Source organism: Taudactylus pleione, unplaced genomic scaffold (genome assembly GCF_031769625.1).
Source record: "Taudactylus pleione unplaced genomic scaffold, aTauple2 ptg000026l, whole genome shotgun sequence".
Classification (NCBI taxonomy): Eukaryota; Metazoa; Chordata; class Amphibia; order Anura; family Myobatrachidae; genus Taudactylus; species Taudactylus pleione.
The window spans coordinates 36023233-36045814 of NW_028284428.1; the positions used below are offsets into that span (position 1 = coordinate 36023233).

At 42.8% G+C, this 22582-nt stretch overlaps 1 protein-coding gene across 1 annotated transcript in view; it reads right to left on the bottom strand.

Moving 5' to 3' along the window:
• Positions 1-716: 716 nt before the first annotated feature.
• The window catches only part of DYNLT3 (dynein light chain Tctex-type 3), a 36898-nt gene continuing 15032 nt past the window's right edge, over positions 717-22582 (bottom strand). The window contains exons 3-5 of the mRNA XM_088451678.1: positions 17844-17967; positions 11290-11367; positions 717-1530 (exon numbers count right to left, since the gene is read on the bottom strand). Coding sequence (XP_088307804.1) covers positions 1454-1530; positions 11290-11367; positions 17844-17967 — 279 coding nt within the window. The 3' untranslated portion in view covers positions 717-1453. The remainder of the gene's footprint in view (positions 1531-11289; positions 11368-17843; positions 17968-22582) is intronic.

Sequence of the window (22582 nt, forward strand, 5' to 3'; positions counted from 1 at the left end):
ACTTTATATGGAATGTTTTGGTAATCTATTAATTGTCTACTATTTATTGTTTGCCCCATACAGTTTCAGTATTCTTAGCCAAATATTCATATTGGTTTTGTTGGCGTTTTCCCCAGATATAGTTGTGACTAGTAGTATAGAACCCCGCTGTTATTCTGCTCTGTGCCAGTGCTGCTCTCTCCTAAATGCGTGGTAAGTATGCTAGAAAGGTGAGTATTGAGGGATTGCTTGAAAGACTGGAAGTTAATTAAGGCACTTGTAGGTATGACTCCAGGGTACCAAGATGTTTGACAAAACTTGCACAATGCTGCTGACATGTGGAGGGGCAGAGGTCTATAAAGCGCCTCATGGGTTCTTTCAGTCACAAGTCCATGACACTTACAGACATGCTGGTATAACCTGTAACCAGTAAAGTGTCATTAACCCGAATAAATGAATCTTAAAAGAGATAATTAAACTGCTCTAGGTGAAAAAGTATTGCAATCTACAACAGTAATAAATTAGAACAAATAGTTATATGTGCATTATTTATTTGTAGCCCATGGTTGAAAAAGGATAATATTATTTAGTTACCGATATTTAGGTAAATCTAGTCACTTCAAGAGTTTTTTTTTTAACATCACAATTCTATATTTTAACTGTAATGGTCAGTCAGAGCAGCAGGAGCCTTGTCCCAGGGCATTCATACTGTACACAAATAAAGTCATCAGTCATGATTGGGTTAGGTAACATCTTTAATGGCTGAACATAGTATCCATATACAGTAGATGTTACTGTGTATATATACATGATACAATCTTATATTCTTCAAAGTAAAACGGCTTTTTAAAATTAACTTTACATGGTAAAATGCATTAATAGCTGTAAAATATATTCAAGTTAAACAGCAGTGCAAATGTCAAAGAGCAAATAAACTGAGCTGCGCAGCAAGAACCCTGAGGGGAGAACGGCAATAAAGAGAATTAAGAAATGGCAAAGAATGTTCCCACCTCAATATAATTACTTATTATTAATGCATGCAATGCAATGATGTAAGTTTGCTTTTGTAGGAGTACATTGCGATCAGTCTTATCTGTAATTATTATGATATAGTATGTAAAATTAATATAAATAATATAGTAGTAGTATATGAAGTAATGTAGTTATATTGTTATGTTCAGTGTCTTCTGGGGCCCTTTAGATCACTGACAATTGTATTGTATATTTGTTTTCCTGAGGATCTGCGTATTACTGAACACTTAATAATATAACACTTTATTATTTATCAATAATACACTGTGTTATCAGGCCAAAGCAGTGGCTTATATTTCCTGGAGTATTGGATTTCAGGTGCATAAGTTGTTGTTCTGCCTTTAAAATAGACAGTTACAGTAAACTGCTGAAGTTTGGTAACACCAATAATCTGAGTTTCTCACAAAAGTCCCAACCTCTGAGGAGGTAAAAACCATTTGAGCTATAGATGTATGGCCACGGCAAACACATTGACAATACAGTACATGGTCCGGTTTTCCCATTTCACTGTGCAGCTCCCTAAATAGAATAAAACAGGTTTAAGAAACTGTACATTTCAGACAAAAGCTACCATACATCTCCTGTAAAACAGGTTTCTATATAAAAACAATATTTTGCTTTTTTAGGCTTATGTGGCATGATAGGTTGTCTTTAGCAATATGAGGCTTTTTATGCCAATTACTATCATAATTCATTAATTCAAATGAACTGTTCCATGATTAAGGATGATGTGATTTATTAAAAGGCTTATTCAAATATAAAAAAAAAATAATGCATATATGAAACCCAACTCTGGGCTGAAGAAGATTCACAAGCTATTGCACATTTCAACCCACAACGGTTTTCTAAATTGCCTTAGGACATCTGGTTGCCTTCCAGAAGAATAGGCTGCAAATACTGTAGCTGTGAGGACAGCTAATCACAGCCTTTGCAAGCTGGCCTTCTCCATGATTCTTATTGGTGGATATAGTTTATCTCTAGGCAAGACACAGTTCCATTATGGAACCTGGCTTGAGCATGCCCTCTTGTCTGTATATAACACCTTTGCAGATAGGCTGTGAGTGACATCTCACTATCCCAGTAGTAAGTGCAGCTCAGTATACTGTGTAGTGTGTCCCAAACTTAAAAGCTTTGGCATGACTTGCAAATTGTTTGATACAGAATTTGTAGCTCCTCTATTTTGGCCCTGGCTCTTAACTTTTTTTCCTTGTTTAGCCAATGGAATGAGACAACAGCTTCGCAATTTACATATTATTTATTTTTACTTATTTCTTTGGGTTGCCCCACATGGAAGCCAGACAAGTTATTCTAAGAGAAGTGAAAAATAATGTATAAAAAGAAAACAAACAAATAACTTCAGATATACATGAGAAGATAGTAAAGCATGTTGAATTAGAATACATTACATCATGATTACTGGATAACTTTAAATCCCTAGATCCTATCTGTCCTCATAAATGCATTTTGCTCCTCGGAGATTACTGCAGCACTGTTAGCAGGAGTAATCACTGCATCACCACCAATAATTAGGCATTGATTTTATGCTGTCTGCTTATACAGCTTTATTTGTTGAATTTTAGCTATTGTTAAAGAAATGCACAATCAGAGATTACATTTTAGGAGTTAAATTTACAAAACAGATCCAAAAGGATTTATTTTGCAAAAAACAAGAGATATGGTAAAAACTTACGTTTGTTATCTCTGTTTCTACGAAGTCCATAGGGTCCACAGGGTTGACCTTGCGGTATAGCTGGATCTGGATCCAAAGGCATCATGCAGTTAAAGCTTTTGCTGCTCCCAGGATGCACTGGGTCCATCCTCCTCTATACCCCGCCCCCGAGCCACAGGCACCTCAGTTGGTAAGTAGCCAAGGCCCGAGGAGGAAAAAACAGAGAGAAGATAGACTTGAACACTCACAGAAAGGGAGACGGAAAACCGGTGACCAGCCACATAGCCCATATGAAGCCAGGTGCGTCAGGGCGGGCGCCCTGTGGACCCTATGGACTTTGTAGTAACAAAGATAACAAAGGTAAGTTCTTACCATCTCTCTAGTTTTCTACTTCAGGGTCCATAGGGGGTCCACAGGGTTGACCTTGGGGATGTCCCAAAGCAGTACAACTAAGGGCGGGGACGCTCCTGCACTGAAAGGAGAATCCGGCGCCTGAAAGATGCATCCTGAGAGGCGAAGGTGTCAAATGCATAGAACCTTAGAAAAGTCTGTATGGCAGACCAGGTGGCCGCCTTACACAGCTGAACAGCCGAGGCGCCACCGCCAGCAGCCCACGAGGGACCCACAGACCGAGTAGAATGAGTCTTAACAGAGGACGGAACAGGTAAACCCTCCTGTGAATAAGCCTCACTAATAACCAAATGAAGCCAACGGGCCAAAGTTTGTTTTTTGGCAGGCCAAACTCTCTTGTGAAAACCAAAGTGGACGAACAAAGAAACAGACTTCAGAATGGAACTAGTCCGGTCCACATAAACTTTGAGAGCACGGACAACATCTAAGGAAGCCTCACCAGCCGAGAGATCAGGTGACTGAAATGCCGGCACAACTATTTCATGATTAATGTGGAACTTAGAGACCACCTTAGGAAGAAAACCCGGATGGATGCAAAGCACTGCCCTGTCCTGGTGAAAAATCAGAAAAGGAGAACGGCAAGAAAGCGCGCCTAATTCTGACACTCTTCTGGCCGAAGCAATTGCCAGGAGCAAAAGTCTTAACTATCAACCACGAGTTCCACCGACTCAAGAGGTTCAAATGGAGGACCCTGCAGGGCCCGAAGCACCACTGCCAAATCCCAACGAGCCACTGGGGGAACAAAGGGAGGCTGAATCCTGAGAACACCCTGGAAAAAGGTGCGGACATCAGGCAGAGTAGCGATCCTGCGCTGGAACCACACAGAAAGTGCAGACACATGAACTTTCAAACAAGCTAGGCGTAAGCCTTGGTTCAACCCAGACTGAAGGAACGCCAAAATCCTAGAAACACGAAACGCTTGAGGATCGTAGTTTCTGGACTCACACCATTGAAAATCAGTATGCCACGCTCTGTGGTAAATCCTGGCGAAAGCAGGCTTGCGCGCCTGTAGCATTGTGCTGATGACTGAGCTGGAAAAACCCCAGGTCCTTAAGACGGATGTCTCAAGAGCCACGCCATCAAAGACAGACGACCCAGATCCGGGTAAAGGTAGGGCCCCTCAGACCACAGGTCCCGACGTTGAGGCGGAAGAAACGGAACGTCGATGGATAGGCCCCGAAGATCGGAGTACCAAGGACGTCTGGGCCAAGCCGGAGCCACCAGCAGAAGCATACCGCCCTCCTGTTTGATTTTCCAAAGGACCTGAGGCAGCAGGGATATCGGAGGGAATAGATACGCCAGCTGAAATGTCCATTTCACTGACAGCGCATCTACCAGGCTTGCGCCGGCGTCTCTTGTCCTGGAACCGTACACAGGCAGCTTGCGATTGTGACCTCCACCAGTCCCCACCTGTCCACGAGTAGTTGAAATACCTCTGAGTGAAGGGACCATTCCCCGGGATGCACGTCGTGACGGCTGAGGAAGTCCGCTTCCCAATTGAGAACTCCAGGAATGAAAACTGCAGAGATGGCTGGAAGGTGGCACTCTGCCCAAGACAGGATGCGTGACACCTCCGACATTGCTGCTCGACTGCGAGTCCCCCCTTTGACGGTGGATGTACGCCACCGTGGTCGCATTGTCGAACTGAACTTACACTGCCCTTCCTTGAAGAGCGTGACTAGACAACTGGAAGGCCATGTACACGGCCCGAAGTTCCAGAATATTGATGGGAAGAACCGCTTCTTCTGCCGACCAACGACCCTGAAGTGAAAGTGGACCCGACACTGCCCCCCAACCCCGGAGAATGGCATATGTCGTGAGCAGAACCCAGTCTGGGATCCAAAAGGGACGACCCTTGGTGAGATGAGATGTCTGAAGCCACCAAGCTAGCGACAGGCGCACCTCCGGAGACAACACCAGCATCTGAGTCATGATCCGGTGTGGTAACCCATTCCATTTGGATAGAATCAGCCCCTGAAGGGGCCGGGAATGAAACTGGGCATACTCTTCTTACCTCCTTGAAGAAGGCAGAGCCCCTGCCGAAACGCGTCGGAGACCCCCTACATTCTGACACCACAGCCAGCTTACACCAGAGCTCTTCATTCCTGCGGAGAACTCGGTCGAGCCTTGCTGCTTCCAGAACCCTCTCTACCCACCACCCGCAGGGCCGCGCTGGGCATCACACCTAGCAAGCCCTGCGCACCCCTCTTGATCACCACTCTACCTGCTAGACCCAGGCGACCATGCACCGCCCCCTGGGAGCAACCAACACCAGCTCCACTCACAGCTGTTCGTCCAGCAGCAATCCCTAAGCGATCCACACCAGCAGGCACCCACCAGGCAGCGGGAACAGAACGCCAGCAACGCGGTGCACCAAGCCCCACAGTGCACCAGCAAGCCACTACCACACACAGAGCTTCCTCCAACCGCTGACACCGCAGCAGCCATCCAACACCGCATCTGCAAAAGGAAACTAACACCAGCTACCAGCAGCCCAAGCCTTCTTCACCAACAAATCCTACCGGTAGGTAAGTGACTCCGAGACTTATACCCCTGCGCGGGACGCCGCCAGGGTGTACATCCACAACCGCCAGACCCGCTGCCAACCCACCACTCTCCTCCCCCCGAGACATCCTAAGACTGTTGACCAAAGGTCCAGCAGGGGTAACGTGCCGGTCTATTGAACTGCACGGAAAGGAGCCCCCTAAAAGGGTCCACTCACCTCCCCAGTCTCCACCCTCACAGGCATCCTGGATGTCCAGAGAGACCATATAATCCCCCCGGTTCCATAGCCAGAATGATGGAACGCAAAGTTTCCATCCTGAAAGTGGACACTCTGAGGAACTTGTTCAACGATTTCAGGTTGAGGATAGGTCGATGAGACCCATTGGGTTTCGGAGCCAGAAATAGAGAAGAGTAGTAACCCATCCCGTGTTGAGAAAGCAGAACGGGAACAACAACCCTTGCTTTCAGCAAGGACTCTATGGCTTCCTGAATCTGCAAGGCCTTGGTTTTCTCCTGAGAGAAGAACTTTTGGGGGGGGGTCTGTGACGAAAGGACAGGGCGTACCCCTGAGAGACCACTTCTCGTACCCAAGCATCCGTGGTGGTATTGCACCAGCACTGGGAGAATTGAAGTAGTCGGCCTCCCACTCTGGGATCCCCAGAGAGAGGCCCGTCCCATCAGGCTGAAGGCTTATCCTCTGGCTTCGAAGCAGGGTGTCTAGTGCTCCAGGCCTGCTTCTTTGCTTCAGGGGCAGCCTTGGTTGATGACTGCCTCGGGAAGGAATGACTCTTGGACTTTCCCTGAGTACGAAAGGACCGAAAGGCTGAGGTCCTAGGCGCACCTGCTGATGGCAGAAACGCCGACTTAGACTTTTCCAAGGTATCAACAATTTTGACCAGGTCATGACCGAACAAAATCTCCCCATTAAAGGGTAAGGCCTCCAAGCCCTTCTTGGAATCCGCATCCGCTCTCCAAGAACGAAGCCACAAAGACCGGCAAGCAGAGGCCACTGCCACCGAAAATCTGGAAGTCAGAAGACTGGCATCCAAAGACACTTCTCCAATATAGGAAGCGGCATCCCTCATCTGTCCAACTAAAGCTCTCTGAACCGCCAGAGCTTTCTCAGGAAAAGTATCTTCCAGTACATTGACCCATCTCTCAATGGCTTTAGCCACCCAAGAGATGGCCATGGACGGACAGCCACCACCCCAGAGAGAGAATAAATGGATTTTAAACAAGTCTCCACTTTCCTGTCCGTGGAATCCTTTAGGAATGAAATGGACGGCATAGGCAAGGTAGCTCTCTTGATTAAGCGAGTGACATGAGAATCCACCGCAAGCGGGGTTTCCCACTTTTTGCAATGACTTGCAGGAAACAGATAACTAGATGCTAAACGTTTCTGCGGCTGGAACCTCTTACTAGGCGATTGCCAGGCCTCTGCCATATGATCAGTCAATTTAGATACTTAGACTTAGGGGCCGGGGCGTCATCCTCTATATCAAGAATGGACCGCACCGCCGGCACATTAATGGAAGATTCTTTCTCCACTTCCCGGGCAGGGGAATCCGAATCAAAGTCCTCAGGCAATTCCCCCTCATCCGAGGATGCATCTGAGTCTGATAGCTGCACAGACTGGGATGACATAACAGTGCGTTTTGACGCCTTCTGAGGCTTGTCACTACGCAACATAGTTTGAAAGGCTGAAGATGAGGCCGTAAAACTCTGGACTGAACTGGAGAACACATCCACCCATGGTGGTTGACCCACCTGCGAGAGACCCTGGAAGGGAATGACTGCTGCGTCACCGGAGGAGACTGAATATACATAGGGAACCCCGTATATGAACAGTCTGAGGCCCAGGGGGAGACTGCTGTTTGGAGTAACCCCTTATGGTGGAGAGCAATCGGGACCGCCAGACGGTCCGCGATGGAAGCCAGCACCTGAGAAAACACTGCCCAAGGAGGATCCTGTCCCGAAGTTGGGGGTTAGAGGGACCAGGTAACTGACGGCACCTCACACAGCCCTGTGATAAATCCTCCATATTCGCCCTTGCAGCGCAGTCTGCAGGAGAGCAGAGTAGGAGCCGTAGAGCGCTCAACTTCTTCATCAGACATGATAAAATATATATACACAGATATATATAGCAACACAACAGGGAAGTTCAGTATATACTCTTGGCGCACCCACAAGCATGCAGCACACAAGCCCACAAATATGGCACCGTGTAGCACACAACAGTATGTGACCGACCTCACAAATAAATGAATTTATATAAGTGAGATCCAAAGCCCTTGCCACACACACCTGTCAGGGCTGTAGGAGAAGGAAAGGGATAGTCATAGACTGACAGTAAGTAGAAATAAAGCACAGACAGTCAGCACTAGCAAAAGTCACATACAATGCAGAAAGTTAATACTCACTGCACCTTGTCACTACAATCAACCGCCCAGATTCAGTGTCTGGGAGGGCTATAGTGCTATGTACGCTGTCCTTTTGCAGGGGAGAGGTACACAGGGGAACCAACCGCACACTGCCTGCGAAATCTGCGCTGCCACTGGAGAGAAGATGGCCGCCGGAGACCTCAGAGGAGGAGTGGCCGAAGGAGGAAGCAGCTCAGCGTCGCCAGACCTAAGCGGAAAGGCATGCTGAGCTAAGGGGAGGAGCCGCTAAACAGGGAAGGCTGCCTCCCCTGGCTAGCAATTAACCCCAGGGACGCTGGCTCCCACTGCGGCATAATGCCCTGGTGGTCTAGTGGTCCCGCGGGGTATGCCTCCGGAGAGAGGGAGTCCGCCGCCACTGCTAATCGCCTCCGGTCCGTCCCCAGAGACCAGAGGCATGCGACTGCATAAACATGTGGGTCACCGCAAGCAGTGACTCGCATCTTAGCTTATCCCCAGCGCGCCGGCAGCAGTCGTGGGAAAGCCCAGAGCCTGTGCTAGTACAGACTCTGGCGTCCCGCCGCGATCCCCAGATCTGTACTGGCATCACGGCGCCAGCGGGGTGTAAGAGCGGCAGCTTGGATGTCCAATGGACAGTCTGATGCTGCCGCACTGCAGAGTCAATAAAAAATGTAATTAAAAAAACTCTAAAAACAAGCTTAGGGACTGTTAAGCAGCCCCCCTGCGCTAAGGTGACCCGACTCCGGCCGGGCACCAACTAAAACTGAGGTGCCTGTGGCTGGGGCGGGGTATAGAGAAGGATGGACCCAGTGCATCCTGGGAGCAGCAAAAGCTCTAACTGTGTGGTGCCCGTGGATCCAGATCCAGCTATACCACAAGGTCAACCCTGTGGACCCCCTATGGACCCTGAAGTAGAAATAACCATTATTCCCTGTATAATCATTTGATAGATACACTATCTACTATTTACCTGTATTGCAACATCTCCATCTTCTGGGGGCTGGGGTGTACGGCTGATGCCTACTTGACGTCACAAATCAGACGTTATTGTGTATAAACTGTGTAGCCTGAAATGGACTTTACCTTTAGGTCTTGTGATCTGAAACTTTCCTTTTTTTCACTTTCCCCAATTTACAATTTTAAGATTGTAGCTGTGGCCAGAAACTACTGGCCTGAATAGGAATACATTAACTCATTATTAAAGGGTTAAAACTGAAAATAATTATGCTGCCTCTAGTGGAAGTTGGTATAATGTCCAAAGCAACAACCAAATTCTATTCTGTGACACAGTATAATACGTGTGACCACCAAGTGGCGCTATACCAATAAAGAGAGGTTTTTAGTTACTTTTTCTCTGTTGATCCCTCGTAGAGTCATATGCCCAACGGTACAATTTAAAAGCTCGACTTCTTCCCATAGAATTAAATGCTTCAAACTGATGTTCAACCTTTCTGCCATCACATCTTTACCGTAATTTAGTTGTTATAATTAGGCATACAAGAGGCTGCAACACTGCGCTGGGAGGAATATTTACTTTGCTGGAGTACACACAGTGCAAGACCCGCTGGAGCAGTATCATACGCAGGTGGACAGTGAGTACTCCGGAGAGTTAAGACTCTAAGCTGTCCTTATTTTATGCCGACACACTGACAATTTTGTATTTCAATATTGGAACACCGTGGAATATTGGAAACCTTAAGTTCTGACTGGGAGCTTCAAACAACAACAGCAACCTGCTACACTTGTTGCCTTTTATCAATGGTATATATGCCTCCAGTGAAAACTGCTATACTATAACATTGCTGTTTGCCACAGACTCTGTTGGATAGCGATTATCCTTTCATATTATTTGTATTATTTGGTAGATATGTGCCACAACCTAGTCTATATTTGTGGATTTTATTTTATTTTATTGTACTACATTTTGAGATGTTTTTTTCTTTATCATGATTATATTGATGTATTCACAACCCCACACGGGAGTTTTATGTGTTGATTGGCTATTTATCATTCATGAACAACTTTTTGTCTCAATAAATTATTATATACTATCCCTGGCTGTGTGATCTAAACGCCACCTACTTTCCTTGCTTATTGTCTACATATTGTTAGAGGTGTGGCAAAGCCTCTTGTAGGTGTGCAGCACTGAATGCCAGCAGGGTATTTAGATCTCTACACCTCACTGGCGCCTGGACTAGTATTTTGTTTTTTATAATTTATGGATGACTGTGACAAGCTGTAGCTCCAGCCGCCCCATTGTTAATTTGGCTTTATGTATGAAAATAATGATAGATAGATAGATAGATAGATAGATAGATAGATAGATAGATAGATAGATAGATCGATAGAATTGGTGAAATGCAGGTAGGATGTGATTTACTGTATCACCTCAGTAGACTGATCATGTAACTTGCTATAGAACTGTAAGTTATCAACTATAACTGGTAATATGCCTACTGACTGTAGTGTGATCTTATTTTAATCTAAGTGAGATTACAAATAGATTGCAATAGAAAAATGCATGAAGAATGTAATTTTTCACCTCAGTGTGCTGATCATGTGACTTGCTTACATCATAAACAGTCTTTGTGATGTCACTCAGCTTTGGTAGCAAGGTCACCATTTTGTAGAGAACTGTCAGTTATCAACTGTATCTGTTGATATGACATGTCACTATGTAAGGTATGCTTATTTTATCCTAAATATTATATATGAAAATAATGATTGATAGTCAAACAGGTAGGATGTGATTTATAACCGTAATAGGCTGATCATGTGACAGAAGACAAGGCTGAAAATGTTCAAGGTTAGAGTTAAGTGGCTAGAGTTAAGTGCGTGTGTAGACCCCATACACTCTCAGCCCCACTGTCTCCCTAAATACATAAAAATAATAACAAATGATAATTTTGTGAGAAAAATAGAAAAGCAAATTTTAATACTTATAATTTACGGCTGAGTGTGTAACCAGCTAGGCAGCTGGTCATCATCATGCTAATGATGGGCCTATATTTATGTGGAGGCCTGGAGCTGTGGCCCCATTGTTAATCTGGCTCTGATGACACCAGGTGGTCCAATACCAAGGAAAATGTTTTTTGGACAATGTGATAGGCAAAACTAGCGCTGGTGGCTGCCAATCACAAATATGTGGACAAACAGAAGCGTAATTATGTCCACCACCACATAACTGAACCTAAGGATGACAGGTCAGCACACTTTATTTGTGTTACTGTAAATTACCAGTATCAGTATTATACAGGAGGAAAGTATTGTAACAGTTATTTGAATCAGTGTTACCATCAGTAGAGTTATCCCAAAATGAGGAACTTGCAGTGTGTAGACCCCCTCCTCGCTTTTGCATGACTGTACAGGTTACTGAAAGAAACAAAAAACCCAGCACATAAAATAACCCCATATACTGTATAAAATATACACACAACATTAAAGTAATGTACAACCGTAGCCAAATATTTCTTCCTGTTACTCCAAAACGACAGCCAAGAGACAAAGACAGTGACTTAGGCAATATAAATAAATACGTATTTATGAATAAGGAATGATATGCTAAAATAGCAAACAGATTATAGTTATTTGTTTTAAAAATTACATTATTCCAGTTAAGACTTCTCTTATTATTTCCCTGTGATGTAATGAACATTTACGTATTTGTTAAGTAGGAGACAACAAGCCAATCATTTAGATCCACAAAGCTTTTATATATTGCACATCTCCCCTTACATACTCCATAGTGATTGGGGTAATTTAATTTTTAGGCATATTATTATTAGTTCACAAGTAAACAATCTTTATTCCTGTATGTGTTAATGTTCAGTAGTGGGTTTAATTGCAGCCTAAAGCATTCTAGAGTTAGAACTACAAAACTGCCAAATCTAGTAAATGAAATAACAGCCAGCAATAATAATGATGAGTAAAGCTTTCAAATGAGTGTACAGAAGTTGTTTGTGCTTGGGGCACACCCTATCATTTTAAGGGAATCATAGTTGTGCATGCAAAACTGCTGTATGTACTGTAGATTATTAAGCAGCAAGTGAAAAGGTGCATACACACAGAACGATTTTTTGAACAATTCTTGATAACGATATCGTTTATCGTTCAATCGTTGAAAAAATCGTTCACTTTCTGAGTTAAAACGATGAACGATTATCATTCATGCGCGTTCACATTTGTAGTTCAGTCAGACTGACCAACTCAACGATTTTCAGTAAGGGAGTATGCAAAAATCGTTTGTAGTTCAAAAAAATCGTTCATTACATTTAGTAACTGAACGATTTTAGTAAACGCTTTTCGTTCATTTTTTCACTTTTCGTTCATTTTTCCCTTGAAAAAATGAACGAAAATCGTTTACTAAAATCGTTAATTTACTAAATTGTTGTGTGTGTATGCAGCTTTAGAAATAAAAAGGTGTCTGCATTCAGTAATACAATCTTCTTCCATGTTGACCAAGGTATGTTCATGATTCTTAATGTAACTAAAATAGAAAGCTAGAAATATGATACTATTGGTTAAATAGAACAATTCATAGGTAGCTGTGTTTTGCCTTTGCTGATTAACTGAAATAGTAAAAGGAGTTGGAACATCCATGATCCAACACACTAACAAGCCAATCACTGAAATGTATGTCTGAATCACTGAACGCAGTGTCGCAGATCAAAAAGGAAAACTCATGATAGCATGTGAGCTGAAGGAAGTCATGTGATCATCTCACACCTAGTTACTGTAAACGCCTTGATGTTTTAAATCTATTTAGTGACTACCAGTAAAGTCTATTGAATAGAACAGTCGGCTGTGGGTGTGCCCAACTACTTTAACTGTGGACCACAGCTACAGATCTGTCCTAATACACCAAGCCTCAATATGCCATACGGCGCCGAGCACATCAGTCACATCTTATTAGCATTACATAGCAAAACACAAGTCACGGTGTACTAGAGACACTGGACCTCATTCAGAGTCGGTCGAAGCAGCCGCACGGTCGCACGCCACCGATGTTCGCTATACTGCGCATGCGTAAACTTCGCAATGCGCGTGCACAAACTAGCCGCTACGATCACAAATTTCTCTCTCCTTGAACACAGCCAGGTCGGTAGTTTGAGTGACAGATGGAGGCGTTTGTGGGTGGTAACAGGGGAAGGTGCTTGAAAACGGGGGAGTGGAGATCCGAACGCAGGCGTGCCTAATTATGCGAACGATGTTTTATGGGAGTGCATACGGTTTATGGGAGTGCATAATTAACAAAGTAGCGTCATGGCACATGTGACATGGGAGGTTTTTATACTGACATGATCGTAGAGCTTAAGAGAGGGTATGGTCAACCTTAAACTCTACGACCAGTTCCGATGGCTCCCGATGGTCTCGATTAATCCTTATATGCCCGGAGATGACTTGTAATGCCTACGAGAAGGGGGCGTATTTTTTTGTCTTCCGGCTGCTTCCTCCCCTTGGTCGGCCAGCTACAGATCCGAACTTAGGGACGCAACTTGCGAGGGAATCATTTGCATATCCGGCCCCTTTTCCCGTACAACCCAGCGGCCGCTTCGACCGACTCTGAATGAGGTCCACTGTGCTGCAGCTTTAGATGCACATTGGTTTTAAACACGTACAAAGTCGCATATAAAGCACAACGAAACTTGGCATGAAAAAAAGCTGCAGCCACTGCATCGTATCACTTCGTATAGAGATTCAGACTCATTCACATGCAGATGTATGAATGTCGCACATCAAATTGATCAGTGCAGACTAGCTAAGTTGTTCCAGTTGTTTTATTTGTGTGAGACACATTTTGAACCAATAAGAACACTGGGGAGAACACTGGTGCAGTGTTCTCACCAGAACATTTTTCCAGCCAGGTGGCATCAAGAAGTAAACGGGTGGGGGCCTTTGCAATAAAATATTTTAAACCGTGACCTTATAATGATTTAAACTTGAAATAACATGTTGTATATTAATTCTCCTCTTCTTAGTGGAAGCCCAGTCGTCGGATTATGAAAAAGCTGCAAAGTCTGTAGGATCTGGTCCTTTTTATACAGCTCCCAGATACTGGACCTGATTCAGAGCCGCTCGTAAGCGGCCACTCGTTCGCTCCGAGCGATGTTCGCACATCTGCGCATGCGTATGGGTCGTAATGCGCATGCGCCAACCAGTCAGTGCGGTCGGAAAACGTGTGTTCGCAAAATTGCGAGTGCCTGCTAATTTGAGTGACAGGATGAGGCGTTTGTGGGTGGTAACAAGGGAAGGTGCTTGAAAACGGGAATGGAGATCCGAATGCAGGCGTGCCAAACGGTCAAAACGGGCGTTTTAAGGGTGTGCATAATTAACAAAGCAGCATCATCGGCCACGTCACTTGGTTGTTTCTTAGCCTGAACTGTTCGCATGATTGTGGTAGGAAAATCCAACCACAAGCACTGCGAGGAGTTCAGACGCCTTTCGATGTACTCGATTAATCTAATAAATAGCGGAGATGACGTATGATGCGAGCGGCCAGGGGGCGTCTTTACAAAATAGCGAGCGCATGTTTCGTTCGCTCGCTCAGACATAGAGGCGTCAACAGACCGCAAAGAGCGAGCGCTCAATTTAAATAGCCGGCCCCTTTTTCTGAACGAGCGAGTGCAAATAGCGTCCGGCTCTGAATCAGGCCCACTGTCCCCACTTGCAGGCTCCAAAACTGCCGGGTGGTAGCCTGTTTCTTGCTGGGTGGTGCACCCGTAAAAAACAGCCTGGGGAGAACACTGTGGTGCACCGAGATGGGCTGTTTGGCAACACTGCAGCCAGTGTATGAAGACACATCTGTATGAGACTGCTGAGAGGCTTTGTAATACATTCAGAGAGACTGGCAGACAATTTGAATTAATGTAATTGGTGATATTGCCATTGGTTTACCATCTCTAAAGATCACAATATCCATTTGGTATTGTAAAGGGCGACTTACAATAACTGTTTTACTGTTTGCATTGGTGAAAGAGCAGACTGTAACTTAGAGGAGGGCTTATTAACTGGAGGCCCCAATGGACAATACTTGTGTTACTGCCTACACTTACAACTGAATACTAAGACAACTACTGCCAGTGGCTGTGCGCGTAGAGATTCCAGAGCATACCCTTCTAAGGCTACTGCTATGCTCTTCTGAATACTTTAGCCCCTGCAGGCACTTCTGTGGCAATTGACAGACATCGCTGTCCAGTGCTAGGAGTGTTACAATCGGGATTTGGTCAGCATCCTGGCGTGCAGAATGCCGACACTCAAAATACCGGCGCCGGAATCCCAACAGCATCGTGATCCAAACTCCAATGTCCCGACCGCCGGCATCCCGAAGGTAAGTATCATGGGTTAGCTTTAGGATTAGGCACTGGGGGGTAAGTCAGAGTTAGGCACTAAGGGGGGAGGGTTGGGTAGGATGCGTGGAGGGGGGAGGTTAGATTTAGGAACTAGGGCAGAAGTTAGGTTTAGGCACAGGGGAGGGAGGGTAGGGGTAAGGGTTAGCGTTATGTAGAGTCGGGATTCTGACTGTCGGGATGCCGTTGACAGTATTTTGACTGGCGGCATCCTGACCGCCGATATCCCATACCCAACCTGTTATAATCTGCTGGTAGGTATAACATAAGCAGCCTTTTTGTGTACATAATTATACCCATTGTAATGGCTAATTAGGGAATGACAGTCCCATTGGGTTCTGAATAAAAGGCCTCTTGTTTATCCAGTCGACTCAGAATTTACTTAGAATATTTGATCTTGAAAAGAGTAACTATGTTCCTGTAAGCAATCTCTATACATTGAGCTCTACGGCAGCTACAGAGCTACACATTCACATAGACTCACATAGACTCATATGCTGTATTGTACTAAATATGAACCAGTGTAAACATAAATCATTTTATCAGCCATAAAGACATGGATACATGGCTTTAAATTGACCCTAAAATAAAAAGCAATACAAGTTGATTTGTTGTAAATGACATCAGAACTCGCCATTTCGATGGATATGATTTACGGACAGACACAGACACACACACACTGAGTATATCTATATATTAGCATCACTTGTGTGTTATTCCAAAATCCATTGTTCGCTATCATCTGCGTCAGTCCCAGACCCAGACAAACTCTACCTCCCTCCCTCTCCACTCTGTCAATGGCTGCCTCCTCACCTCCTCTGATCACCGATTCCCACTCCTTTCTTGAGGATTTGTCACATGCTACTCCCAACCTCACCATACTACATTAGAACTTTCATCCAACCTCACAGCCTTTAAACGTGCCATTAAAATTCATCTCTTCATCCAAACCTACCAACCCTCCTCCAAATTATCTGGGCTCTGCAACCCACAACTCTGTCCCTCTTTGTGTCCACCAGTTTCCCTCTAGAATGTAAACACTGCAGGGCTCTATTCTACTGTCTTCAATTTGTAATTATATAATTTGCAGATTGTAATTATGTTGATATTTAAATTTATAAACTTGACTGTACAGATGTGTCCTTGCTCATTTAGCCTAAATACGCCATGCAGCGCAATACGCCTGGAGTGAGTGAGCCACCAGGTCCTGTGCAACTCTCCTAGTATTGAGCATCTTTTCTTGCTGAAAATATGTCTAAGTCACAATGCGATATGACCAGGATGCATCAGGAGACCTTGCTGATTAATTTCATATGTGTCACTTGTATATCTGTGTGCAACTGAGACTGAAAACTGAACTTGGTGTGGAAAAAAGCTGCGGCCGTTGCATCATAGCACTTCGTATGCTGATGGAGAGACTACAGCTGGACATACAACCAGACCAACTTTCCTCCAACCATCCAACTAGTTAGTTGGTTGGAATGAAAATCCTGTAATGAATGGGAGCAAATGACAATCAGCCATTTGCTCCCAAACACCGGAAAACGGATGACAGCTGTTGTTCAGACAAGTTTTTTAAATCAAACAGATATAACCAAGTTGCCTAAATGACCTTTTTCGTGTTTTCTGGTGTTTGGGAGCAAATTGCAACCAACCAACTAGTTGGATGATTGGAGGAAAGTAGGTCTGGTGTATGTCCAGCTTTAGTTGCATACAGATATACAAGTGTCACATATGAAATTATTAAGCACGGTCTCCTGGTGCGTCTTAGTCGCGTCGCATTTCGTCTTAGATGCATTTTCTGCACAAAAAAGATGCCCAGTACTCGCAGAGTCTCACAGGACCATGCGCGCTCGTAGGGGCTGTTTGGCGTGACTGCAGCAAAGACGAGTGAGGACACATCTGTAACTGCCATGTTTGTACATTTGGTGTATGCTTATCCCCATATGTATGGCACAAAAGAACCCTTGAGGAGATATATAAATAAAAGATAATATTAATTATAATGATAATAACAATTCCCCTGCCTAAGGTGGTGTAGCTGCATACACTACTGCATAGTATTTTGCTCAGTTTCGGGTGATGGGCTTCAATTTATATAAGTACAGCGATAACACAAATCCAAACAGATGCTAACTCCGATGCTAACTCTGCCAAGAACTGCAGGAAATATTATATGTGTCTTTTTAATTAGATTTATCGCTCTTGTTAAAGGTTTGGCAAAGATAAAAAGGACTAAATCATAATCATTACACTATATGCTGACAATGTGTCTTCACATTTGAGTCACATGACCTATTTCTTTTTCAATTATAGAAAGAATAATTGTTTGTGAAGTAAACATATATCATACAGACAACCTGAAGTAACAGAACTGGATAAGGCACACAGTTTACATTTGCCATGTTTGTGCAGGCCTTGAGAAAATTAAGATGCACGATCTTAAAACTTTTCCTGGTGAGTAATAACTTAATAACTTAGTGTTCATAGTATTTAACTTACCAATATATTTAAAGGCTTTTTCCATCTTTACTAGATGGGTTAAAGATTGTTCAACCACGGCAGACATCCATTCATTTACTCTGCTTTCATCATAGTCTACTCCACCCAGGATGACATCTACACACTGGATAACAATAAAACATAGTTTAACCACAGTAATAGAAAAAAAAAAAAAACATTCAGCTGATTATACATTTTTTTATTTCCAGTCTGAGGGGTCTATTTACTAAGCAGTGTTAGGAGTGAAAAGTGATAAGTAAGTGATAAGGTGCCAGCCAATCAGCTCCCAACTGTCCTCTCACAGGCTGTGTTTCAAAAATTACAGTTGGGAGCTGATTGGCTGGCACCTTATCACTTACTTATCACTTTTCACTCTGTCTCTTAACATTGCTTAGTAAATAGACCCCTAACTGTTGTTTTCCAACCCAAGTGTGGACTATAGTTCGTTTTCAGATACAAGACTCTGGCAAATTGTTGAACATTTGTCAACAAAGATCTTTTGGTCCATATAGAATGAAATAAATAAGGTGCAAAATTAAGTTTGCCACCTTTTACTAAGGACAAAACCAGACAGTTGTGTAATTTAATGCTGTACCATTTTTTAAAAAATGACTGTGTGAAAGGAACCTTGGACACAGATCTGTGAAATTCCCTGAAAAAGGTGCATTATGGGAAAAGGCACTGCAGTACACATTTCTCCACTTTCATAAATCCCCTTTACTGCCTATATCTGCCTATTACATCTGATTCACTGAATGAACAGTATATGATAAATTAACCACATGGGTTATACTCATAGCTGCATATTCTTCAGGAGGTTCAGGACTTAGGGGTAAATATATAATACATTCTAAAGAGGACAGCTTCTATTTATGATTTTATAGAAAGTACTTGATAAATGATAGCTAAAAGGTCACAAACATAGCTGTCTCCAGCTAAGGTGTCCTTATCTCACCAAGGAGAACAGTCTAGAACCAAGGCTGGTTATATTGGCCTAAAACTGCACAGTGTGTAAGTTCAGCATGATTGTACCATATGAAAATGGGTTTAGATGGAACCCTGGTTGTGGACTATGATTGGCTGATGACTACACCCCAGAAAGGGAAATTGACTATTAAGTGCATTTATTAGTAATGTTTTGCATATTTTGCCACAAATCTCCCCATAGTACAATCATGTTAAGATTCTTAAAAGTATTAAATATCTTGTGAAACTCCAACAAACTAGAGAGGTTATTAATTTACCTGACATTACTACTTACAGCCATGGAGTTCACCTCCGTTATTTGAGGGACTGGCTACATAACACAGATTTATATACAAATACATACTTAGAATCTGCCTTTCTAGAAGGAGTCTCCTTAACTACTTTTATACATTTTCATGATAGCGAAGTGCCCCTTTCTGTTCAATCTAACCCACTATTAATGTCTACCAGTAGGCTCTGGCATATTTTTAGACATAAAAGTTCCTTAAACCCGTATTCATCTCTTTTCTTGCCCCTGACGTATATTCCTGGCTTTCAGCATGGTGAGGCACGATACCCTTTCACTTTATGGTCCAAATTAGGCATTACTTGTGTTCATCAGCTTGCTGACCCCTCGACTAAGAAACCGTTGCTGTTTTCACAAACTGTTACCACTTATCCAATCCTTAGGTCTTTCCCTATCTCCAAGCTCAACAATATGTAGTGATGCTTGCCAAGACACTACCACCAGATGATTGGGATAATCCTTTGGATAATCTTTTGCTCCACGAAAGCCTACCCATAAAGCCATTTCTGTACACTATTCCTTTTTATATACCCCATTACAATATGACAGGGTAACCACTGGATTTTCTCAGTGGAGAGATCAATTTCCATCTTTAACCACTCTGACTGCTAAGAATGCTAGACAATTCTTTAGGATGGTTCCTGCAGCATCATATATGGAACTTTTCTTTAATATATATTTCCTAGGACTTCTCTCACCTCATTGTCGGTAAATGATAGGAATGGTAGAGGATCACTCCTGTCCCAGGTATGGGACTTTAAGGGCAGATCTATATCATTGTATTTGGGCATGCACATTGATACACCGATTTTGAACTCAAATTTGGAGTTATGTTACTCGTCACCTGGTTAACTATCTTTAACACCTGAATGGGCCATTTTTGGTATCCTTCCTGACAGCGTGAGAGTGGCAAAAGGGGTTGGTAAATTACTATTGGTTATATCTGCAGCAGCCAAGAAATGTATCCTCCAGATGTGGATACAGCCCATCGCCCCGCCATTTTCACGTTTCTTAGAAAAATTATTCTATATTTTCAGGATGGATTGGTTGGAAGCTTCCCTTAAAAGAGAAAAATATACTGAGCGCTTTTTTGATATATGGGAGTTATATTGAGTTATAATCTTTCCCCATTACTTAGGGAACAACTTTGGAGATGTATCTGAGGTACAGTACAGTGGTATGAAACACGTATGTGTTCCCAAGATCCACCCATATCTATTGATATCATCTCTATCTGAGGTGCTGGTGGTATGCAGGTTCAAGTCTAACTGTTTTAGTTGTCATTTTTTTCTTCTTTTTGCATTTTTCAATATATGAAAATTATTGACTCTATGATGATAATTTTTTTAATTTATTTTGTTATACAATGTTGATATTTTTGTTATATCTCTACTGTTATTTTTGATATGTTGTCAACTTTAATATCATTGTATTTTGTGTCCATGCTTCAATAAAGAAAATTTGTTGTTAAAAAAGAAAGTATTAAATATAGAAATGTTGTGCTCAGTCTTCCAGAGTCCATGAATAGACTTAAGTTCTACTAAGTGAATAGCAGCATTGTTGTGATCCGAGCCGAATATTGCGTGTTGTTTATATCACAGAGACAGGACTGTGTTATACACTTTATGTAGCGCGAGTCTTCACAGGACATACAATTATTCTACTGAAATCTCTACACAAAAATATCTAATGATTACTTGTCTGGATAAAAATATCCTATCAAACCAGTATACCTCAAATAATGATCTCCGAATCTATACTGGAGAACACCATGGAAAACCACAAATATATGTGGTTCATATAAGGTAATGTACACTACTGTTCAAATGAGGATCATACTGAATCATCAATCGTTTTTATGTGAATTGGCCAAACTGCTAGTCGGAGTTGTGTAATGTAGGTAGCACACAACTGGTCAGGGTGCATGCCCATCCAATCAGGTGCATATTTTATTTTACAACAATCACTACACTAGCAGCCTGTCGGAACCTTGTACAGGTTGAGTCTCCCAGGGGTATTTTGGATATCGGAATATTCCGTATTTTGGAATAATTGCATATTATAATGAAATGTCTTGGAAATGGGACCCAAATATACACACAGAATGCATTTATGTGTTATATACACCTTATACACACAGCCTGCAGGTCATTTTAGACAATATTTTTTATAATTTTGTGCATCAAAAAAAGTTTGTGTACATACATGAAATTCATTTATGTTTCATATACACCTTATGCACATAGCCTGAAGGTTATTTTATACAATCTTTTTAATAATTTGTGCCTTAGACAAAGTTTATGTATATTAAACCATCAAAAATCAAAGGTTTCATTATCTCAGTCATGCTGAAAATATTCCGTATTTCGGAATATTCCGTATTTCGGAATATTTGGATATGGGAGACTCAACCTGTATTAGGTGCGGCTGCGTGAATTTCTGGTTTTCACAGTAGGTAAATCCTTGCAAAATTTTGCTTGGGAATCTATGGGCCGCCAGCAAAAATAATGTAGGCCTTGACTATTAGTAGTGTATGCTAACTGAATCTGCCCCTGAATGTCTTATTAAGGGACTTTAAAGTAATGATGGACGTGGTGACAAGGCATAGGTAAAGCAGTTTTTTCCCCTTTTTTTACAAACATTGGTCAATTCAATAATGTGCGAGTTGGGTCCTGCAAGCCACACTCATGGCGAACACACACTGCAAATTACATTTGCAATTCAATTACAGACTACCATTGGAGAGGAATTCACTTTTTTTTGTGCGCACACCCCTAAGCAGGTGAAAAGATAGGGAAAATCTCTAAATTAAGATAAGAATGTTGGGGCACAGTGCAGAACCTATAGTACAACACTCCAAATAACAAATGTTGTACTTGAAGGGGTTTACATAGCATGATTTGGCTAATAATTCATGCCAGATTTCAGGTGAATTTCTATAAAATTCTCAATAATGGGTTAAATGATGTGAGACAGGTATGTGGAGGTGTAAATGATGTGAGACAGGTATGTGGAAGTGAAAATTATGTGGGAAAGGTATGTGGAAGTGTAAATGATGTGGGACAGGTAGTATGTGGAGGTGTAAATTATATGGGACAGGTATGTGGAGGTGTAAATTATGTGGGACAGGTGTGTGGAAGTATAAATTATATGGGACAGGTATGTGGAGGTGTAAATGATGTGACAGGTATATGGAAGTGTAAATGATGTGGGACATGTATGTGGAGGTGTAAATGATGTGGGACAAGTATGTGGAAGTGTATATGATGTGGGACAGGTATGTGGAGGTGTAAATGATGTGAGACAGGTATGTAGAGATGTAAATGATGTGAGACAGGTATATTAGAGATGTAAATGATGTGGGACAGGTATGTGGAGGTGTAAATGATGTGGGACAGGTATGTAGAGATGTAAATGATGTGAGACAGGTATGTAGAGATGTAAATGATGTGGCCAGGTATGTGGA